The sequence below is a fragment of the Perca fluviatilis genome, chromosome 16, assembly GCF_010015445.1.
Source record: "Perca fluviatilis chromosome 16, GENO_Pfluv_1.0, whole genome shotgun sequence".
NCBI classification, from domain to species: Eukaryota; Metazoa; Chordata; class Actinopteri; order Perciformes; family Percidae; genus Perca; species Perca fluviatilis.
The window spans coordinates 8,804,050-8,827,281 of record NC_053127.1 but is presented as its reverse complement, the minus strand read 5'-3'; the positions used below and the strand labels follow the sequence as shown (position 1 = coordinate 8,827,281).

The 23,232-nt window shown below is 38.9% G+C and overlaps 2 protein-coding genes across 5 annotated transcripts; both read right to left on the bottom strand.

Moving 5' to 3' along the window:
- Positions 1-2,769: 2,769 nt before the first annotated feature.
- Positions 2,770-11,579, bottom strand: tmem120a (transmembrane protein 120A). Of its 2 annotated transcripts, none has more exons than XM_039778011.1 (12): positions 11,398-11,579; positions 10,422-10,540; positions 9,738-9,869; positions 9,435-9,494; positions 9,265-9,360; positions 7,723-7,812; positions 5,869-5,934; positions 5,636-5,697; positions 5,143-5,238; positions 4,645-4,709; positions 4,307-4,375; positions 2,770-3,294 (listed from the first exon to the last, which is right to left on the bottom strand). In XM_039778011.1, the coding sequence occupies exons 1-12, from the start codon at positions 11,473-11,475 to the stop codon at positions 3,181-3,183; spliced, it is 1,047 nt and encodes a 348-aa protein (XP_039633945.1). In that variant the 5' UTR covers positions 11,476-11,579; the 3' UTR covers positions 2,770-3,180. The 2 variants fall into 2 exon arrangements, with proteins under 2 accessions (XP_039633945.1, XP_039633946.1); XM_039778012.1 differs by having other exon boundaries at positions 5,143-5,235.
- Positions 11,580-12,988: 1,409 nt separating this feature from the next.
- Positions 12,989-22,490, bottom strand: styxl1 (serine/threonine/tyrosine interacting-like 1). 3 transcript variants are annotated; one of them, XM_039778009.1, is made up of 9 exons: positions 22,378-22,490; positions 21,428-21,570; positions 21,200-21,261; positions 19,721-19,820; positions 18,925-19,058; positions 17,385-17,530; positions 17,194-17,291; positions 15,808-15,920; positions 12,989-13,571 (listed from the first exon to the last, which is right to left on the bottom strand). In XM_039778009.1, the coding sequence occupies exons 2-9, from the start codon at positions 21,528-21,530 to the stop codon at positions 13,440-13,442; spliced, it is 888 nt and encodes a 295-aa protein (XP_039633943.1). In that variant the 5' UTR covers positions 21,531-21,570; positions 22,378-22,490; the 3' UTR covers positions 12,989-13,439. The 3 variants fall into 3 exon arrangements, with proteins under 3 accessions (XP_039633943.1, XP_039633944.1, XP_039633942.1); XM_039778010.1 differs by lacking the exon at positions 22,378-22,490 and adding an exon at positions 22,123-22,140; XM_039778008.1 differs by lacking the exon at positions 22,378-22,490 and having other exon boundaries at positions 21,428-21,858.
- Positions 22,491-23,232: the final 742 nt, after the last annotated feature.

The window sequence follows — 23,232 nt, the reverse complement described above, 5'->3', positions numbered from 1 at the left end:
TACGGGACAGGGATGCAGGGATACAGCTCAACAGGGTCCTAGATAGTTAGTCTAGTTAGATAATTAGCCAGGTACCCCAGCCCCGCCTAACACCCCAGCCAATCCTTATTCAAAGTTATGGAACTGATTTGTGGACTTCCCTTACCTGCCTGGGGCACTCTCAACCTCATCTTGTAAAGACAGAAATCTTTACAAATGGGTCACAAGTGTACCGTTTTATTTTAAAGATTTTTTTTGGGGCATTTTAGGCCTTTAATTCCACAGGACAGATGAAGACATGAAAGGGGAGAATGACATGCAGCAAAGGGCCGCAGGTCAGAGTCAAAACAGCGTCCGCTGCACTGAGGCGTAAACCTCTATGTGCGCCCACTCTACCAACTGAGCTAACCCAGCCACTCAGTTTTATTTTTTAAATCAGGCTAAATCGTTTCTTAAAACAGATGGGCACTGTAGTTTTTTTGCAAACTCATCAGGACTCACTCACACAGGAAGAAATAGAGCATTTATTCGGGACTACTTTCAGCTGTGGATTAATACACATTTGATGCAAAAGTGAGTATTTACAGCTGCAGGACAGAGTGTGTGTGGGATTTACTCAAAATAAACTACTTTGGCCGAGTTCATAGTAATGAAGAAACATGTATTGTATTTGTGTTTAATTTTAACATTAAATGTATTATCAGTTAACAGATAATGTGTGATGTGTCATCACAGCTCATCTACATATAAAGGGGCACACCTTGTTGGTCATGTCCATGTTAGTCTGGGTCAACAGAAGTACATTTCCAGGATAATTGCGTGACTGTTTGCTTTGGGAGATAACAACAAACTTCGAGCTAGCAAGCTAAACACTGAAAATGGCAAGTCTTGAAGAAAATTTGGATCGTGCAACAAGGCAGGCCTGCTTGGTTCTCTTTCAGGGAATGATTGTAAAGATTTACAAAGAATATGTATACGGCATTAACGATCTAATTAGGACGTTGTGGGATCGATTAGTAGGGATAGCTGTGGATGAAGTACCATGGCGATACACTGGTAAGGTTTAACCATGTGTCCAGCTAATTTAAACAGCTCACGTTACTGTAACGTATGAACAGTTAACTTCATGTAATATTGTATGTCACTCTTTTGCGGAGTGCTAATGTTCCACCAAAACAAGTTCCTTCCCGAGACTATTTTGCAGAGCCACCGTCGCTGCGTCCGGAGCTTAGAGCCGCCCAAGATGATTGTGATTGGTTTAAAGAAATGCAAACAACCCAGGGCGTTTTTTTTCTCCTATCCCAGAATGCATCTGTGGTGTAGCCACACCTTACTCCACAGCGTTGTGGTGATAGGTCTGGTAATGCAAGACTATGTCCATGTAGAATAAAAGTATTGGGAATGAGACAGCAGTTTGCGGGTATTGTTCTTGTTTTTAAATTTTTCTGTGCAGATAGTTGACTAGTAGCAATTTATTTTTTAAACAGAGGCCAGATTAACATTAAAAAAGGGCGTCCCCTTGTCGACTCTAGATGTGGCCCTTGAGTCGGGAGTCCAGCATCCCACTGAGGCCTGAGAATTGTCTTTTCCAAACCACAGCAATGATTCGGAACCACTCACTAATTAGTAACATTCACTCAGTGAAACTGATAATTGACCTTGATGGCGTGTGAACAATAAGCACTACAGTTCAACACCTCCTCAGAGTCCTGCAGCGCCAGAAGGCCGACTGTGATCACCATCAAGAGATGTGATCCATCTGGGAAAATGAGTCCCAGAATCCCTGTAAAAAAAAACAAAAAAACAACAAGACTCCAAATGAAGAAGTGTGACGATGGTTAAAATCTACTCAGTGTGTTTACATACATACAACAGGAACTGGAGCGTGTTCACTGTCAGTTATTACTAGCGCCCTTTATATAGATAGATAGATCTGTATAAAGGACGCTAGTTATTACAACTCAATGCCTCCACCTGGTGGTCATTTTGATGTAATGCAGTAATGTACTAAATACTTCAGACAAACTTTAATATTCATGAATGGAACAAGGACTGTAGGGGCTGGGTGTCCTCCTCAGGGATGTTTTGATCATCAACGACTTCCTTTCCTGTATGCAGATACACTTTTATGCAACAATTTACGGTGGAAATAAAATTCAAAATATATCAAATATATAATGGAAAGTATGTTGTTGCGTGTCATTGGGCATTTTTAAGTAGCTATGTGGAAATCCTGGAGCTTTCTTAGTGGGTATACTGCATACACCTGCGTATCACGTAGACGACACCACTGAATCGACCGGAGGTTAAAATTCCAACACAAAGAAAGCGGAAGGTAACGGACATCCGGCCGGAACAATCCCAGAAGTGGAATGTCGTGGATATACACATTTAAGCCATTTATTTAACTGTCTATGCATTTAAGACCGAATTTAAATTGTGATTCTCTTTTAAATGTACTTTGTGTTCCACATTAAATTAAATAATGTTCGTCAGAAGCACTCCACAACAGTGAGTTAGGATGAGGTTGTACCAAAGACACATTAGGTCAAACGTCCCTACCGGCCACATATAATAAATAAATAAATCACAGGGTTTGTGAGACGATTAATAGAAGAAGAAAAAAGAAGAAAACAAATTCCAATAGAAATATTTGTATTGGTTTTTCAGACTTTTCTCTAATCTTTGCCTTTTTGTAAAATATTGGATAATTTCCCCTCTTTGGGCCTCAAACTGTTATTTAAATTAAATCATCTCAGAGAATGGAAAACATTGAAAACAAAAAACATGGTGGTTTGGAGGAGTGTTTTATTAAGCACTTTCTGTGAGGCTAAATACATAGGAGCTGCTGGGTAACAATCTATCATTTCCCTAAATAAATATGATGCAAGTGTAACGCTTTCTTATCGGAGTTGTACACTTCTGACCAAGAAAGAAAATCCAAAAACAACCAGACCTGCCAGGTAGCTGGTTGCAGTTTTTTGACAGGTCAATGTGGTATACTTGATTGCACTGACCATCATTTACACCAAAATGAAATCAAAAGGACATTGATAAAAGTAGCAGTGCACGTAAACGGCCCACAAGGACAACAATCATGACATCGGTAAAGAGCTCTAAAGAGAATATTAGAGCTAACGGTAACTTTGCATGTTCCATAAAGAGGAGGATTTTTGGTGATTCTGTTCATTATACCAGTTCTTATAAACTCTTGGCCTTGTCCTGGTTGTTCATGTACTTCTGGTAAACCACTGCCACTGTGGTGAAGAAGTTCCCCATGAAGAGCACCATGTAAGAGCAGCCACACATCGCAACCTACACCCCAGTAAAAAAAAGAAAAGAAAAGCTTGGTCAGAGGCTCTTGGCGACTCATAGAACTTTTATAAGAGAAAACATAGTGTTACACGAGCTACTATTGGTTAACTTTTATACCAAAACATTTGCATTTATATTATTATTCGGATTTACACTGGAAGCTGTTCACTTCTGCCATGTAGGTACATGTATTTAATTTTAGCTGTCAACAAAACATGCCAAATGAAATTTATAAATGAATTACTGTAATAATGCTACTGGCAGTATAATTTTCACATTGACAACATTGTACATAAATTAATCAAAAGTTAAAGCAAGACATGTACCCCACATTGAAAAAAAAGTAGGTCACAACAGAGTCTGAATAACATAAATAAAAGCTGTGTGACTGGTCTGGGTGGAAATTAGTAGACAGAATGGATACAAAGTGCAGGTGTTAACAAAAAAAGACAGAGAACACCGTTAGGAAAAAAACAACAACACATAAACAAGCCATAATAGCTCATTGGGCAATGTTGCATTTTTCTGTTCTTTTTAAGAAAAGAAGGGGGTTGTGCATACAATGGGAGTTTCAGATTAAAAAATAAAGTTAATTTGACATTTTTATGACACAATTAGAAACTCTAGTGACAAAAAAATGAGACGCATGCACTTTTGAGACGGCCCATGGCGCTGAGCTTCAACACCGGATCATGAGATTTCTTTTTTTTTTATTTAGCTTTATACATTAGTTTACATTTAGACCAATCTGAGTCATGTCATGCTGCTCTGGATACAAGTAGTTCTTGTGTTTGCACTGTACAGAGCACAACTGGATTACTTTAACTGAAGAAAAAGTCAGAATCTGATTTAATGAGCCAAGTTATAATTCCTTTTTTATGCTTTCTAAAACAGATTTATGGACATTTATCCTCAACGGACACCACACCGCAGGAATGAGAGATTAAAGTGGAGTGACATGTCTGGCAAATTAAATGACCGTGGGAACGTTGAAGCTCTCCAGTGTACAAACCTGCCACTCTTTACACTCCGGGAGCTGAAACATCCGGAAGAGTGTTATGCTGTTGTAGAGCTGCCAGAACTGGAAGAGGAGGAACAGTAAATGGTCAAGAATGCTATAAAAAGACAACTTTGTAGTAAAAAAAAAAAAAAGGGTTCCTAGTTTTTATTTTTGCATTTCTGAACTGAGATTTTCACCCAGATTGGTTTTATTGTTGTTTGTTTTTAAATCAGAATGTCACCAGTTTTAAATCTTCAGAATAAGCAATGATAAATTTATTTATAAAGAGCTCATTAATGAGCCCAAAATGTAAGAAAGCAGTGAGCTGTACTAAGAGAGAGGCTACTCACGTGACCAAAGAACAAGAAAGGAAGGAGGAAGGTCAAGCCTCTCCACATCCAGGACTGGAAACCCTCTGAACACCAGGAGAGGAGACAGTCACTGAGCTGAGATCTACTTCATCTAGTTAGTTTGTAGTTTATTTTGAACATGTAAAATAACAGATAAATAAGGAAATGTACATGTCAGCACAATCTTCCAAAATTATTGTAAGTGATTCGAATAAGAAATTCTCATGTTCAAAAAGGAGTAGGAAAAAGTTCATAAAAAAAAAAAATCCCCTTTATCTATTTTGATCCTTTAGTTAAATACAAAACTATTTGATGCTTCACTTATTTATACTATCGTCATCATTAGAGGATATTCGTCCTGCGTAGTTACAGTGTAACCACGACGAATACATACACATGAACAATGAAGGAATACACAGTCGACATGAGACAATAAATGCTCAAATATTGTTTGTCTGTGACAAGCTGGTGACTGACAGCGGTTCAGACTGCACTCACCGACGGTCACGTCCATGTTGTGTCTTTCTCCCAGCGCTCGGAGTCTGTACAAACAGCCACTCTGGTAGTAGTACTGGAGAAACTGGACAAATCCTACTTTGCACGCAGAACACAGAAGAAATAAAAAAAAAAAAATTAAGTTGTTAATTGTTGGCTGAGTCTTAGCCAACAATTAACAACTTAATTTTGATATCTTAGCCGCTAAGATATCACTTTTACAGTATGTTGTGCTTTATTTGCCTCAGAGAACCGTAGAGAAATATTCATGTGGAGGTTTGCTGAGAGTTTACACCCCGAAAACTGTGTCCACACTTGAATTTAACCAGGTGTTAAGCAGCTTATGTATTCACATGTCGGTGAATTCACGTCTTTTGAATATCTTGCTGTATCTATACACTGGGAACCACTGGCCTAAACCGTCTACTACGCTGGTTAGTGCATAGTGTATATTAAGAATGAAGTGTGGAGTTGAGGCACAGCTTAAATCTCTTACTTTGGTATAGACAGTATGTAAGGAACTGGTTCCTAAACATCTGGTAGAGAGCGCCTTCAGGCCTGCGAACAAACATCTGGTTAGAAAGGAGCACAAACCCAAACTTTTATGACATTCGAGCGAAAGCTTGGTGTGTCAAAACCAACCAATCAACATATTAAGATAGTATTTTGTACAGTTATAGTGAAAGTGTAAATCTCTTGCTTTAAACAAAAGTGGATAACATCACTCACCAAGTGAGCATGACTCCAGACAGGAAGGTTGACACGTAGTGATGGGAAACCCACCAACCTTTGATCCTGAAAACAACACGGAGGACTGACACTGAAGGGAATGGGACTGCTAGACCAACCGGGTGTTATGCTAGGTGAAGATACAAGCTAGGTCGGTGTGACATCAAACTATAAAGTTGCAGGGCATAAGATATATATACAGTATCTCACAAAAGTGAGTACACCCCTCACATTTGAGTAAATATTTCATTATATCTTTTAATGGGACAACACTGAAGAAATTACATGTTGCTACAATGTAAAGTATTAAGTGTACAGCTTGTATAACAGTGTAAATGTGCTGTTCCCTCAAAATAACTCAACACACAGCCATTAATGTCTAAACCGCTGGCAACAAAAGTGAGTACACCCCTATGTTAAATTCCCATAGAGGCAGGCAGATGTTTATTTTTAAAGGCCAGTTATTTCATGGATCCAGGATACTATGCATCCTGATAAAGTCCCCTTGGCCTTTGGAATTAAAATAGCCCCACATCATCACACCATGTACTTCACCATACCTAGAGATTGGCATGGTTTTATGTCGGTTAACCATAATAGCTGGTTTGATTTGCATTGAGAAATAATTTTATGGAAAGTACCCTTATGTCAATCTCTAGGTATGGTGATGATGTGGGGCTATTTTAATTTTCACTTTTGTTGCCAGCGGTTTAGACATTAATGGCTGTGTTGAGTTATTTTGAGGGGACAGCACATTTACACTGTTATACAAGATGTACACTTAATACTTTACATTGGAGCAACATGTAATTTCTTCAGTGTTGTCCCATTAAAAGATATAATGAAATATTTTCTAAAATGTGAGGGGTGTACTCACTTTTGTGAGATACTGTATATATATATATATATATGTTGTTTATGGTCTCGTTTATGTTGTTTGTTGATTATTATATTGTGCACTTATATTGTAGGTGGTGGGCGTTTTCATCGCGGTTTGAGCAGAAGTGATAACTGTTGGTTTTTTGGGCTTTGACAGAGAGGGGGCGAGCCTGGGAGGGATCTCTTCCTGTTGACCGCCGCACTAACGCACTTATTTCGTCTCACAAAGTTACATTTGGTAACTGCAGTACTAGTTGTATTTTACGTGTGGAGGAGTAAATCATTGCAATACAATCTCGAGCGCGTCACAGTGTGTTTATGCATGTCTCAGTGTTCAGTCCCTCGCGGCAGCACTTTGTTGGACTGCTTACTGCCGCAACGACGACTACAGACTGTAAAATAGAGGACGTAGCATCGATGACTTCACCCATTGGTTTGTGGACTGGCGTTTTGAAGCCCTGAATTTGGCTATACGGGTGCCGCCATCTTGTTTGTTTGCAACAGGATGTGCCGATTTTTGACGAGAGGGTTGAGCTGGGGAGGATGCGGTTGCAATGGCGCTGCGCTAAGCTCAACGCCAAAGAGGGAACGTTTCAACTCTTCTGAAGCAAATCATCCAGTGGAGATTTACTGGCGGGTAAAGCGACTGAGACCATAATCTCATTATGAAAATGTTTATTGAGGTAATAAATCAAGTGAGAAGTAGGGTCATTTCCCCATAGACTTCTATAGAAACCTCTTTTTGGAGCCAGTGGAGACGCCCCCCAGTGCAGAATGCAGGTTTAAGGCACTTCCGCATTGGCTTCACTTTTCAGACCCGGAAGCTTTATCCGTTAATTTAACAGTCCATGGTCACGACCCCCAAAAATGATATTTAGTATTCTACTTTAGTCCCTAGATTAGAAGTCTCTGAGTGACCACTTCATTTGTTATCATCATAATGAAAACAGTGGAGGCAGTACATTGGTCACAGACCTAGAGCCGTTGCTGATGAGGATGCTCTCCCTGATGGTGAGTGTGCAGTAGTACCACACCAACAGGAAGTTGAACAGGGCATCTAGGGCTCTGAAACAAAAAGACAGATAAACAAGTTAAAGACAACCAACGTCACACATATAATGGAAGCAATTCAACAAATGAGTTCATTCATCCATATGGACTGATGACACTGGCCGTGCAGCAAAGGCAGAAGCCCTCTGTCTGTCTGTACACTGGATCTGATCAGGCACATATCTTGGTCCTAATAACCAAATGTAAGGCAAGGCAAGGCAAGGCAGCTTTATTTGTATAGCACATTTCAGCAACAGGGCAATTCAAAGTGCTTTACATAAAACATTAAAGAGCAGTAAGAAAACAACTAAAAACAATTTAAAAAACATTAATAAACAAATTAAAAACATTAAAAGACAATAATAAAATTGATAGTGCAGTATAAGAATAAAAGTTACAGTGTAGTATAAGAAATTAAAGTTAATAAAATAGATTATTTAAAGAAAAGCAACATCAAAAAGATAGGTCTTTAGCTTAGATTTAAAAGAACTGAGAGTTGGAGCGGACCTACAGGTTTCTGGGAGTTTGTTCCAAATGTAAAGGGCTAGTTTGGCTATTTTGAAGTGACGTTGTTTGAGGTACAGGCAGCTAAGCTCTACTGCTGTAGACCGGGGCAGCAGCTAAATGGATTTAAGTCTCCTAAAACAATCAATATCAGCTTAAGCGTACACTATAATTATAATATTTACACAGCTTTACCTTTGCCGTTAACACTGTTAATACGGCGGGGAACTGAAGCCGTCATATCCATCTATGCTCTGTTCAAAGCCACCAGACTGCTTTGATGAAACAGTCATTTTACCTCACAGCACACGGGAGTTTCTGGTCTACAGCTTCCTGAATCGTTTAGTTAGTTTGTGTTGTGTGACTTCAGTGTTTTAAAAGAATTAGTTCAGATTCACCAAAGTCACACAAGAAGACCAGAAACGTCTGTGTTCTGCGAGGTAAAATGACTGTTTTTGTCAAAGCAGTCTGGTGGCTTTGAACAGAGCATAGACAAGGACAGAAAGGGCTGTCTGACGACAAGGTAGAGCGGTGAAAATATTCTAAATATAGCAGACACTTAAACTGATATTGATTTTCTTAAGTGGGATTTTTTTAAGGTAGCTAAAATATGTTAAGCTGCGGCCCCCGTCAACAGCAGCAACAGCAGAACATTGCTTAGCTTCCGTGTCAGTAATATCCCTTTAATAGGTGTAGTAAATTAAGCCATGCATTTAGAATTGTGTTTGGACATTCCCTGATTTACAAGACCTACGCTTCACTGTTGCGCTGAGTGAACTGTCAACACGATAAACATGTTGATGCCACATACACCTTCCTGCTGCTGTAAATGTTCACCAATGCCTCACATGTGTATTAATCCAGGAAAACAATGGGGTGCACTATCAGGGAGTGCACAGCTAAACCCACAATTTTCACTCAGAAAAGCTCTGCAAACATAAACAAGGGGTTGGGAAATCTTACCTGTAGCTGAACAAAAAGCGACATGAGAAGGAGACGACAAAGAGGATGACCGTGAGGACCAGTTTAAACTTCTCGTATTCATCTTTGTAGGCAAACCTGAAATGATGAAACTGTGTTAACGCGATGACATTTTTTGGGGTTGTAAGAAGAGTGTAACCAGAGCGACTTACTTTGACTGTTTGTTGAGGAGCGTTATGTTGACGTTTCCTAACACAAGATTAAGGTATAACCTAAACAGGAAGAGATGTCAGTCAATCACAACGCAGACATTTTAGAGGTTTTAATAATGTTGTTTTAAAATGGGAATAGATTCAAATCAAATGTGGTGCTTTATTGTATTTACAAGTATCAGATCTGTTGGAGCTGTTATAACACATTTACTGTGCCAGTACAACTACTTTGAACAGTTTGACATTTTCTGTTTGCTGGAGAAAAGTACATAAAAAAAAAAAGATCGAATGACAGAATCACACCCGTTCTTCTTTGGCAGAAAAGCTTCCATCTCAGAGAAAGCATCGGCCCGGTCTTTGATGGAGTTCTCGATTTCAGCGATGGCATCCACATCCTCTGGATTTAATTTGGGTGTTGGATGCTTTTCTTTGCATCTAATTATGGAAAGAAACATTATGACATGTTTATAACACAGCACAGACTAGCATACATAATAACTAACACGACATGCTGTTACATTTTGGCTTGCGCTTGATCACTTTTAATACTACAGTCCCAACAGCACTGCGGCCCAAAAAGAGGAAAAAGAACGACAGAATCCCTCCCTGGCTTCCAAACCATGAAGAGAGACAGGTTCTGACAGCCGGTTTCATTTTGAATCCACTTCCTGGCCAGCAAAATGCCCAGAATCTAAATCTAAATCACTGGAAGAACATTGGGTAGAAGGCTTCTCATTTTTAGAATTACCAGCGGCAAATTTGATCAGCTGTAGCTCAAATAAAAAAAGGTTTGTCTGTTCTCCGGTTAATGTGCATGTCAGATATATTACTTGAGGCTTTTAGGTCCTGGCCGAGATGTGGGCTGCTGTATTTTGTATGAGCTATAAATTATTACAAGAAAGGACGTTAAATTAATCTAGTACCTTGACCTGCTCTTGCACAAATACTCCCAGCAAATCCAGAAATGAATCACCAATCAATACTTACTCTTCTAGAGATGCAGTGAGCTCTTTCAGTTTCTTCCTCTGACGTGCTATAGCAACGGAGCAGCTGTCTTGCAGTCTGGTCACTTCCTCAAGTTTCTGTTTATAAAGACGATGGGTGTCCTGGAGGTAGAAAAAAAAGAAAAAAAAAGAGGCTATATAAAGTTGTGTTGTGCATTGTCAAAGTTTAGATTTTTTTTATTTATTAACAAATCTGCAACATAGAGATGCCAGTGAATCATCCTGATTTAAACAGGTGGAGAGATCCTGATGCTAAAACGTGCAACAACAAAAAATGAAAATCGAATTGGTCCTTTAATGACCACGTAGCTTGATCTTGTTGGTTATTGTTCTTCTTTTGTCATTACACTTATTTTATTTATTAAATATTTCTAATCTATACAAAAACATGATCATGTATTAGTTGGTTATATTTTGTATGAATAATCTGAATCTGCAAAGTAACTAAAGTTATCAAATGGAAATACTCAAACAAAGTACAAGTCCCTGAGAAATGTACTTCGTTACCTTTCACCACTGCTTTTATCTTCATGTACCTAGCTAATACATGTAGTGGAGATGCAAATACAATGTTTCCCTCTGAAATGTGGTGAATAAAAACAAGTATAAAGTTACATAAAATTACAACACGCAAGGAAAGTATAAGTAACTCAGTAAAGTTAAGTAACGTTAACTGAGTAACGTTACCGGTAAATGTACTTTCGTGGCTAGCGGTGCTACCCCAAAACAATGTCGTGCTGGGACAATGTGACAACAGTTCCGGTGGCAGTTGTCCACGCTGAAATGTACTTTAACTTTCACTGACTTATTTGTTTTTCAAAGTACACTTGTAGATTTATCTGCTGAGGGCGGTTCCCACTGCCTCGCCTCTCACCCTACTCCCGACTGTTAGCTTAACCGGGCACGGCGCACTTCCATAGGTGCAGTTTAGACAGGCGATACGCTGTTGTTAAACTTACCTGAATTTGTTGGTAGTTCTTCTCTAAATCCTCCCATTCTCGGAAGCATTCGCTTAAACCCGTCGGACTGAACAACATGTTCTACTCTGACATGAGGAAACCTGCTGGAGTTGGGTAACATTCAAGCTCCGCTGTGCAACCGACAGTTGTCTGCTGTCTCTGTCTGTGTCAAAGCTAAACCAAGTGCGACTTCCTGTTGCAGCTTTCACAATAAAAGCCTTCGTTTTTGAAGTTTTTACTTATGTTTATGGAGCACAAGTCGAAATGAGGGGCCTTTTCCCAACCATTTCTGATCATTCCTTGATAGTTTCATGTAAAAATGGTTTTAATTTGAGGGAAAATTGAGACCGAAATATGCTATTTCAGTTTAAAAGCTGGTGTTGACAGTGGTGGAAAGTAACTAAGAGCATTCACAAAATTCATATTTTTAATACGCAATATTATCAACAATAAAATATATATTAGTATGGCCTGCCCACTGTAAAGCACTTTTTAGTTTCTTATTTATAGTGCTCTATACTAAAAATGTGTTATTATTGTAATATTATTATGTGTATTCTTGCATTAGAAAAAGTAAAAAGGAATTGGTAAGTCCAAAGTTTAAGCTCGGACCTTTTAAGTTTGTTTTGCTTTATTGCAACTATATCCAAGTATGAAGCATCTTAACTTGGGCCTCTAGATTATTTTACTTTCCATATTCTTTTTATAAAAAATAGTCTTAATTAACATTACTGTTATCATATACATGTAGTATATTGTTGTGATTCAACCGAGTTGAGTTAAATAAGTTAAACCAGCAGTTTACAGTCAAATCTAATATCAGTACAAGGATTAAAACCTTTGTGCTTTGATTTTATAAAGCCACCTATAACATCCGGTTTTTATCATCGCTAACGATAACGCCCTTTACAAAACTCCACGCTCATTCCTGCGTGCGTCCTGAGTGTTGGACGTCCTAATTCGCAAATGGTTGGTCAAATAAGTGGTTCCGTTGGCGAGCTCTAAGATTTTGTTTCCTCGTTTTCGGGCAATCAGCACCGGGACCATTAAACCCTAACCACCCGCTTATGGGACTTGAAAACGTGCTGCCCTGAGTGCAGCTCTATCTCTTACAATCCCCGTTTTATTAGAAGGGTTCGGCCATATTTGAACGCCAAACTTTGGCTCTGACAATAGCCGTCTATAACAGAAAGCTTTTCAATAACAGATGTCTGCAAGGAAGGCGCTCTGTCCCATGCCAGGAACATTTCAAGGCAATAGGTTATGATCTACTACGCATGTGGCCTGTATTTTTAGAGCTGATATTATGTAACTCTGGAGGAGGGGGAACTTATCATGTCCAATTTTGTAAGCACCTCTGGCAGAGCCATGTATGGACTGAACTACAACTAATGACATTTCAAAGACACAAAATGACATGTATTCATTAATAACTGTATTTAATGAATACAAAACAAGAGAACAAGTGCACAAAAGTGCACACAAGCTACATTCAAATTAAAGTAGGTGTCACTGTCCACTTACTTAATTATTTTTTCTCTCCTTACATTACAGTGAATCCTTGAACCTTGAAAACATCTTAGAAGATGTGTAAGATACGATAAGCCTTTATTGATCCCCAGAGGGCGTTTTTGTGTGCTGAAACAGCACAATTGTATAGATCAACAGATTATATATTTAGATTATATTCCATTTTACCGTCATTGCACAGAGTAGGCTTCAGGTACTGAGTGCAAAAAGCAGTAAAGTGCTTTTGAGGCTAATCAGTGGATGCATTAATGTACTGGGTTATATAAGATGGTTATAATTGTTTATCTTCAAAGTTTAAGGGATTTTTAAAAAACCCTCAAAGACTTCAGTTTCTCCTGACTTTAACTTTGAGCTGATAAGGGTTTATTTATGGATTATGTAAATGAAATAAGAGATTTTTTTAAAGAAAAACAATTCCATATAAAATGTCCCAAATTGTTTTTACCTTAATTACGCCTTTTTAAAATGTACAAAATAACATTACATTATCATCGAACCTTTTGGTTCCTTTGTTAAAAAGGAGGCTCGGAGATATCGGTCACTTTGGATCCCATGGTGTGAAGCTCCCATTCAGACAGCTGCTGGAGAAACCCCGTGTTTGGCCTCATGCTGGGTTTATATTTCAGCACGTACTTCCAGGCCTCCTGAAAAAAGTCACAGCAACAGCATTATATATATATTATATATATATATATATTTTTATATTTTTTTGTGGGGGTATTTTTAGGCCTTTATTTTCACAGGACAGATGAAGACATGAAAAGGGAGAGAGAGGGGGAATGACATGCAGCAAAGGGCCGCAAGTCGGAGTCGAACCTGTGGCCACTGCGTCGAGGAGTAAACCTCTACATATGTGCGCCTGCTCTACCAACTGAGCTCACCCGGCCAGCAACAGCATTATATACTGTAAATGTTATATTATATTTCACATTCCCATGCTTTCTATCCACGATCAATCTCATGTTTGTGTGTTAAAAGAGTAGTTTGACATTTCAAGACAGACGCTTTGTATGCTACAGTAAATAGCCTACGTAGCTGGAGCCAGCAGTAAAACCACAACTTGTTGAATTTACTTTGTTTTTTTGCACGGATTACACAGACAAAACACAGTATAACATGCTAAAGAGTGACCAATAGAGGTGCTGGTAGGAAGATTTAGCTACCTTGAACAGAGCCATGCTAGTGGTTTACCCGTTTTCAGTCTTTATGCTAAGCTACGCTAATTGGCTGCTGGCTCCAGCTACAAATTTACTGTACAGACACGAGATTGGTATTGATTATCTCATGTAACTCTTCGCAAGAAAGGGAAAAGCTTATTTCCCAAAATATCATACTTTTCCTGTGAGTACGGCACTGGAGTCAGCATGTGGTTAGCCTAGTTTAGCATAAAGACCTTAGTGGTCCCCTAATACTGTATCTGAAGTCTCTTTTATATAGACCTTAGTGGTCCCCTAATACTGTATCTGAAGTCTCTTTTATATAGACCTTAGTGGTCCCCTAATACTGTATCTGAAGTCTCTTTTCTATAGACCTTAGTGGTCCCCTAATACTGTATCTGAAGTCTCTTTTATATAGACCTTAGTGGTCCCCTAATACTGTATCTGAAGTCTCTTTTATATAGACCTTAGTGGTCCCCTAATACTGTATCTGAAGTCTCTTTTATATAGGCCTTAGTGGTCCCCTAATACTGTATCTGAAGTCTCTTTTATATAGACCTTAGTGGTCCCCTAATACTGTATCTGAAGTCTCTTTATATAGACCTTAGTGGTCCCCTAATACTGTATCTGATGTCTCTTTTATATAGACCTTAGTGGTCCCCTAATACTGTATCTGAAGTCTCTTTTATATAGACCTTAGTGGTCCCCTAATACTGTATCTGAAGTCTCTTTTATATAGACCTTAGTGGTCCCCTAATACTGTATCTGAAGTCTCTTTTATATAGGCCTTAGTGGTCCCCATAATACTGTATCTGAAGTCTCTTTTATATAGACCTTAGTGGTCCCCTAATACTGTATCTGAAGTCTCTTTTATATAGACCTTAGTGGTCCCCTAATACTGTATCTGATGTCTCTTTTATATAGACCTTAGTGGTCCCCTAATACTGTATCTGAAGTCTCTTTTATATAGACCTTAGTGGTCCCCTAATACTGTATCTGAAGTCTCTTTTATATAGACCTTAGTGGTCCCCTAATACTGTATCTGAAGTCTCTTTTATATAGACCTTAGTGGTCCCCTAATACTGTATCTGAAGTCTCTTTTATATAGACCTTAGTGGTCCCCTAATACTGTATCTGAAGTCTCTTTCCCGAAATTCAACCTTGGTGCAGAATTACAGCCACTAGAGCCAGTCCCACAATGAGCTTTCCTTAGTATGTGCCATTTCTGTGTCTGCAGCTATTGAGGAGGAGAGAGGGGGCAAGGTAGAGGGTGGGGGTGTGGCCTTGACCAACTGCCACTTGCTTGTTTGAAAGCCATGATGTCTCTCTCTCTCGTGGGGGGGCCAAATTCTCTGGGCGGGCAAAGCAGAGAAAGGGGAGGTAACCTTGCTCCTTATGACCTCATAAGGAGAAGATTCCTGATCGGCCCATCTGAGCTTTCATTTTCTCAAAGGCAGAGCAGGATACCCAGGGCTCGGTTTTTATTTCTAGCCACTGGGGGACCATAGGCAGGCTGGGGGAACGCATATTAATGTTAAAAACCCTCATAAAGTGAAATTTTCATGCCATGGGACTTTTAAGAAACAAGGTGCTGAGAGTTTCAAGACACTCTCAGCAGAGTATATTTACTTATTACTTGTAACCATCACAATATACCGGTGGCAATAGGACAACAATTTGCACGGCGCATACTGCATTCTGCAAGTGGAAGAACCCCACTTGCCTCCAGTGTGTATTTGAGGTGGTGCATGAGAAAGGCAATGGTGACAGAACTGCAGCGGCTTCTGCCCTGCCTGGAAACGGTCAGGACCCGAGAGCCCGTGTTGATGTGGGAACCTGAAAAGAAGAAGATAGATGGCTTATTTCAGTGAACACAAATCTCTGCACTATCAAACAAATCCATGTAACAGAAACTATATTTATAGCACATCTAGCAACGAAATAATTCAAAGCACACTCCCTGTTCTGCCAAAAAAAAACTATTCTAAAAGATGGACTGTACATGATCATCTCTACTGTATATAAAAAACATTTAAACATTTGAAAATTCTTGTTCAAAAACCCCCAAATGACCTCTGACCTTTCACTTTATAAATTCAAATTGTGGAGGCAAAATGCGTGTTACATTTAGATCTTTAAAGTCAGATTGAACATACTGAGAACGTGTTACGTTAAAAAAAAAAAAAAAAAGATTGTTTTGATGCACCCATATATTTTAGTTGTTTTGTTGTTTTTATTATACCCTTATATATTTTTTTCATGGAAATGACAAATAAACTTGAAGCTTGAACTTGAACAATCTCATTTGATGTATTACGGCTAAATTAGTTGAATATTTGTTGAGTTTTTGTTTTTTGCTTCTCCTAAATCCCTGCATATACTGTACATGTACTGTTGCATTTTGTTTTCCTTTGATTACAAATTCCAAATTCAAATTAAACACCCGCTGGCACAAATATCTGTGTATAACAGTCTTTTCTCCAATTGTAGAATAAAGTAAACACACATTCCTGTCAGATGTACTATCGTCATATTTACATTCACAAAACATTTCTGAATGTTGTGAGTGATGTGCAGTTAATATCCCGTGGTTTGAGGCCTTGGGAATATAGAATACGCGTAGGTGTTTACCCTGAACTAAGACGCTGCATTTTACATTTATGTTGGTATTGTTCATCACTGCAGTGGTCAGTAAAAACCTTAATGCCCAAAATGCATTGCTTTCCTGCTTCTATAACAGAGACTACAAATACTTATCGTTCTTTTACTGGTCGGCCTGCAGATTTGTTTTTGTCTTGTTGCTTGTTGTATGATGACGTGTTGTGTTACTTGTTGTTGTGCATTGTCTGTTTGTTTTTTTATGTTGGTCTGTGTATGTTGTTTTTATATGTTGACTGTATTGTCATTTTATTGTATTTTTTTTTTTTTAAGGTTGCCCTTTTCAAACTGGCCAGGGACAACATATTAAAATGAGCCTGCTGAGCTAAATCTGACTCATTTACAGTTGCTTTGCAGTTGATTAATGAGCACTGTCCCTGTTAAATAAATAAATGAAATGAAAATATTTCAAAGGATTTAAAAACAGCTTATTAAGTAAAGTACAACTTACTAATAAAAGTACAAATCCTTTCAAGACTTGAATATAAATCAGATGCCACGGAGTCGGCCACAGGGATGTTAAGCATGGTCTGGTTCCCCTTTGTGGATCTAGATCGAAAATAAATTTAGAATAATAAATTCAACAGCCATGATATTCAGAGTTTTCTCTGATGAGATTTCAAACATCCGGTCCTGTCTTACTCCAGAGTGTTATTCTGTGAGAGGCTGATGACGGCGCTGATTTTCAGGTCTTTGAGGATGCTGGAGTCCATGCCTTGTTCCTGGTCGCCCATATACAGCAGTCCTGCTATGATCTCCACTGGATAAGTCTTCAGGTTTTCCAGCTCCTGTGATAGTCCAGAAATATATTAAACTGTATTCATCGGCAGCAAAATAATCAACTGACTTATTGGAGAGAAAAAAAAAACAATTTCATATTCTTTGAGATAAGCAAGGCTGGATTAACTAACCGGGCAAAATTGGCAACTGCTTGGGCTGAACCAAAGTGCACTGAATTATTGCTCGATTCTGTGGCCCTGTCTTGTAAAGGGGCCTTGTGTAGAAATGTATTTACAGAAAGTGGCTGCAATATTATTCATGAACATCCAATGTCTGCAATCCAAAAGAATAGCCTTTGCTTTAAATATTGCCTTTGTGAGGCTTACAATGTTGTTGAGCTGATTGGACATGTATGGTCATTTCTCAGGCTGCGGTTTCTGATGGTAGTGTAATGGATTGCTTTATACAAATGAGCGATGATTGTATGGTATGCATCTTTACTAGTCGCTCACCAGGATTCATACTATTGTGAGGTGTTCAAGCAACATGACTTTTTTCCACCCCTGGGGGTTAAAACCTCCATATAGTCTGTTAATCAAAGAAAATATTCACCTGTATCTTTAATATGCCACACATGACATCAAACCCAAAATCTAGAATGAAAAACAAAAGAACTGGAGAGCTTCTTGGAACTAGTCTTTGTGAAAATAAGATGGTGCTCATTGGTAGGGGGGGCATGAACATATCCAGTGAGCATCAAGAAAAATGCTTTTATTACATCTGGCACATTCTAACTTTGTTCCTGAAGAAGGCTGGAGATAGAATGTGCCAGATGTAATAAAAGCATTTGACCTTTTCTCTAAAGACGAGTGCCTTGGAATGATCCAAAATCTAGACTAATTAACAGTGTGAGGCTGTGTCAGAAATGTTTGACTATTCACTATGCGAAGCTAATGCACAAATTCGGTCAGGAAGACAATACTTTTGCATGCTTAGGCATTCTTCATTTCTCAAGCATCTGCATTCAATCCTTACACACACGCACATTCATTATTCCTTGCTGTCCTGTCTGGGCCTGTCCTTATCTTATCAGCCGCTCTCATCAGCTGATCTCATCTATCAATAGCTCAGCGACACACCTACATTGTAAGCCCATTATCCTGCTGCTGACTCTGTTTAAATATGATTCTACGGCATGTTAAAAGTTGTGTGCCTCTGTTGGTTACTAACCAAGAGCTAAACTATCGATACTCTGACAGGTCGGCCCAGTGGAACAAACAAGGATTGCGTTTTCAGTTGTAAACATCTGGACAAAGTTTAATCCAAGTCACTGGACTTAATGACCAGACACCGATTTACGTCCAGTTCAGAGATTTGCACCACCTGGATGATTGAGATCAACCTCCACAGACTTAAATATGAGTGTATGAACTTGCCCCCAGGTGTATGTGTTTTGTCTTACCATGATGGTGTACAGGATTTTCTCAGTCCTTAAAAAAGGGTACAAGGCTGAGAACTCCTGAAAGCCTCCTCTCACTACGTGAACTGGACAGATGCTAGCTTTAGCTAAGGCCTGGGCACATTCAACGGCTCTGCCTGCAATCACAGTCAGAAGCCAACTGATAAACATCAATTTACACATTTGTGGCTGAAATGCATATTGGGAGCATTGTCTAAAACAGGGGTCTTCAACATTTTTTAAACCAAGGACCCCTTAACTGAAAAAGAGATGAAGCAGGGACCCCCTACAACATATTGTATAAAATGAAGTTGCATATTAGACGAGGCCTACAATAATGTGTAGAGCGGCCTAAAGCCTTTGTACGTATACCTTTTTTGCATAGAATACTAAGCTATTAAAATAATAATTTTTGGCATGATTTTCTAAATCATCTTTTAATGTTACACATACATGTGGCACAGTGAATCCTCAGGATGAACTGGATCTGTGGATGGCTAACTTAGTGACTACCTTATAGGCCAGTGAGCCTATCATCAATGAGGATTTATATGTGCTAATAGTATGTTGGATTCATGTTAAAACATTTACATTTTTGAAAGAAAAAAAATTAACAATAATTTGGAGGCCCCCCCCCCCTGCAGTGACTCTGTGGACCCCCTGTTGGAGATCTCTGGTCTAAACTGTACTAACTTCCCTCTGCCAGAGCAGTTCAGGGGACTAGTGGAAAATACAGGCTTTTTAACACTTCATATGCCCCTGTGCTACTCTAAGAAAAGTGTCCTGAATAGCCAATTACCTTGTTCCTGTAAACAGCTTGTGTTGCTGTCATAGACCACCACGTGCTGCATACTGTCAACCTCCACAGCCTCTGGCAGGAGGAGCGTGCCCTCTGAATCCTGGAAAGAGTCGCCCAGAAAGTTTTTATATTTGACGCAACAAAATAATCCTAGAAAATTAAGGAACTAGGAATCCAAGCTGTCTTTTAGTTTGTTTGTTGTAACAATCTCTTGACTTCTTCGATACTTTTATGCAGAACAAACATCCATCTAATTACGCACAACAAGATGACTTGGAGAAAAAGATCATATTTGCATTAAAATAAAGTCCCCTAATCACAAATAAAAGCAGTATGGATATCTCTTTTCATCAATATTACACCTTTTAAGAGCACTCCTATTTTTAGCCACTACATTTCTTGTGCAAAAGATTTAATCTTAACATTTTATTAAACTGTATTACTTTCTGCAGTCTAAAAAACCTGGTTATTAATTCCATGTCAATATAATTAGTTGTATACTGTTTTTTTGTTGTATGCTAAACATGTATACATTAGGATGTTATTTCTTTAGTAACACACATTTAAAGAGTAACACTGTTCTTTACAATAAACTAAGACAAATTCCTTTTCATTGTAGCTCCCCTTGCTCCTTTTTAAGTTGTTTTTTGAACTTTTAGAACATGTATATAGAAAAAAAAAAGAGGGGCGTAACAGGTAGTGACACACAAGCCCCCACCCTGAACACCCACCAACATACAATTCAGTGTGCCTAAGACATTTTACTTATAGCACCCGTTCTCAGGAATGGCTTTCACTTCATCTTTCACAAGCTCAGTCTGAAAAGTGAATTTAGTTAGTGCGCCTGACTCCTGAAACAAAATCCTCACCTCCTTAAAATCAATTCACTTATACCTTTTGGATATTTTAGAAATCTGAAATGTTAATCACATAGGTGTGACTGTTTTAGAGAATATGCTTATATTTTATTCCTTTCTATGCCAAGGATATTTTAGAATGCATTTATTTATAATGTGTCATGTTGTCTGTATACATTCATATTAAAAGCTTTGCTATTATATTTCTGTCATTTCCATTATCATTTATTTTTTATTTTTTTCTGTACTCAGGTCTTACTTGTAAAAAATAAGATCTCAATTTGTCTTTCTGATTAAATAAAGTATATTAATTAAAAAAACCAAAATAACAAAAAATAAAAGGTTGCCAGTAGCATATAATTGTCCATGCACTACGAAGTCTGTAGTTTCCCTTACAATGCGAGCTGCTTTCGATTTAAATTACTTTCTGTTGTAGTGGACACTATTACTGAACAACAATCTATGAGTGATAATGCTAATGTTTATACGAACCATTTCCAAAGGACGGCATTTTATAACAGCCACACGTCTTCCCATTTACGCCTAATTGCACCCATCAGTCCCAGACTGATTGGAAAAACAGGCAGGACTCACAACACTGTGGCTACAATGACAACTGTACCGTTTTGACATGTTTAGCTGTTATGATGTGACTCATTCTGTAATCTTGGGTTTCACGAGCATCTAGAAAAGAGACATACACAATGTACAATTAAGTTACAACGTAATTGAATTCTCAACTCACAGCAAGTTGTCACATTGGCTCCAGCATTAACAACTGAGCTAGCTAGCTAACGTAGCAGGCCATCTCTCATAGATATATGTGTCTATATCTATGGCCATCTCTTACCGACCACACAGAGGTAGTTGATCTCGGCCAGCCTCGACACGCGGCCGCACCGGTTCAGAAGGTTGTAGAGCTCAAACGGCTCACACATCAGGATGTCAGCCATCACAGGAAGAAACAATTAGCAACACTGGAATTAGCCTGACCTGTAGGGAAAACACAAAAGCTTACAAATGACCGCCTTGTCTAGCTAGCTAGCTAACTAACTAACTAACTAACTAGCTACGTTGTTTTCAAAGAGCACGTTTGCTGTTTGTTTCACTTCGGTTGCCAAGCAACTCAGCGTCTTCCCTGGTGTTTGGTTTTGGCAAAGATTGCGCGGCTCGCGAGCCTCCTGAGGTTTTGCCAAGCTTTAATTTGTGGCTCGTGTGACTGGCAGTAAATAATACGGTGATATCATGCAGTACAGATGTGGTATACGTGCAGTTTAGGGTCCCAAATTCCCCATACAATGTCCTTAATTAATTATGAACCTGCTAAACCACCTGTGCTACCCTACCCCTACTACCCCCCTTTTTTTGGAAAATAATTTGTGACACTAAGCACGTAAGCCATACATACATAACACTATATCTGCACTATAACAAATCATTTATATTTAAAATAAATAAATAAAAAAACCTAGTGGCATTACAAGATGGAAATATAGACTAGATATTTCAACTTGCTCTGCCTTTCCATCCATATCACTGACTCACTGCGGAGTTGCCAGTTTGGGAGGTCTTTCCACCTCTTGACGCCGAATGTGCTCTTGGATGGTTAGATACATGATGGGCTAATGTAGAAAGAAATGGCTGTATGTTCAGGGATGACACAGACTGATAAGCAGACATACATTCTATCTATGACTGGGTGTAACTTTTGATACTTTGCGGTAAAAGTGGCTCCCCTGTTGACTTTGTCCTGCCAGTGTTGCTCTCATGAATAAAATAGTGAAGACCACTGCACTATACCGTCTCTGGTTTTGGTGATGATGTAGACGCAGAGATCTTCAACAGGGGGTCTGGGACCCCTAGGGGGTCCTCAGTAGTGCTCACAAAATAGTTTGACCACTTGGGAGAGACCCTGAATTCATTGCCATCTTCTGATATTTACATATTTGTCCACTAGAAGGCGCACCTGCACACACCTGCATAATGTCATCCAATCACGTTGAGGGAATTTGTACTTTGGTACAGCTGACCCCTAACCTGGATGCCAGCCGAATTTAGCCCTGCCCACAAAATTCGAGGTCAGGAAGTTCTCAATCTGACTAGAATCTGACCATGTCAGGCTACTGACCCCCACTGGCAGTGCTGGAATGTAACTAAGTGCATTTCCCTAACTATCAGGTCGGCGCTGTCGCCTGCGACGAAAAAAATACTTCATATATATATATATATATATATATACTTCATCCATCATGGAATTACAGTGTATTTGTTGACCTTTAAACCCAGCTTCATGTCTTGTGTGTAGCTTGTAGCCATATAGCTCCAGCTTTCAGGCAATATGTTTGGTGTCTTTGTAACGTTAGCACTTCTAGAAGTTTAGTAATCTGGCCTGGAAGACAGTGACTTTTCGGAGACTTTTTAAAGTCTTTGCACAAGTATATCCCAGCCCAGTCTCACTGAAAAGCGTACAAATACCACGGGTTTCCACCTGTGAAATACGTGCAATGTGTAAGCCTTTCCCAATGTTTCTTCCCTAAACCCAACCGTTTATTAGTGTGTTTTTGTGATTTTCTTGTGTTATTAAAGCCTTTCCCTGCATTCTTTCTCTAAACCCAACCATATCTATGTTTTTGTGTGTGATGCTGTTCTCGCGAT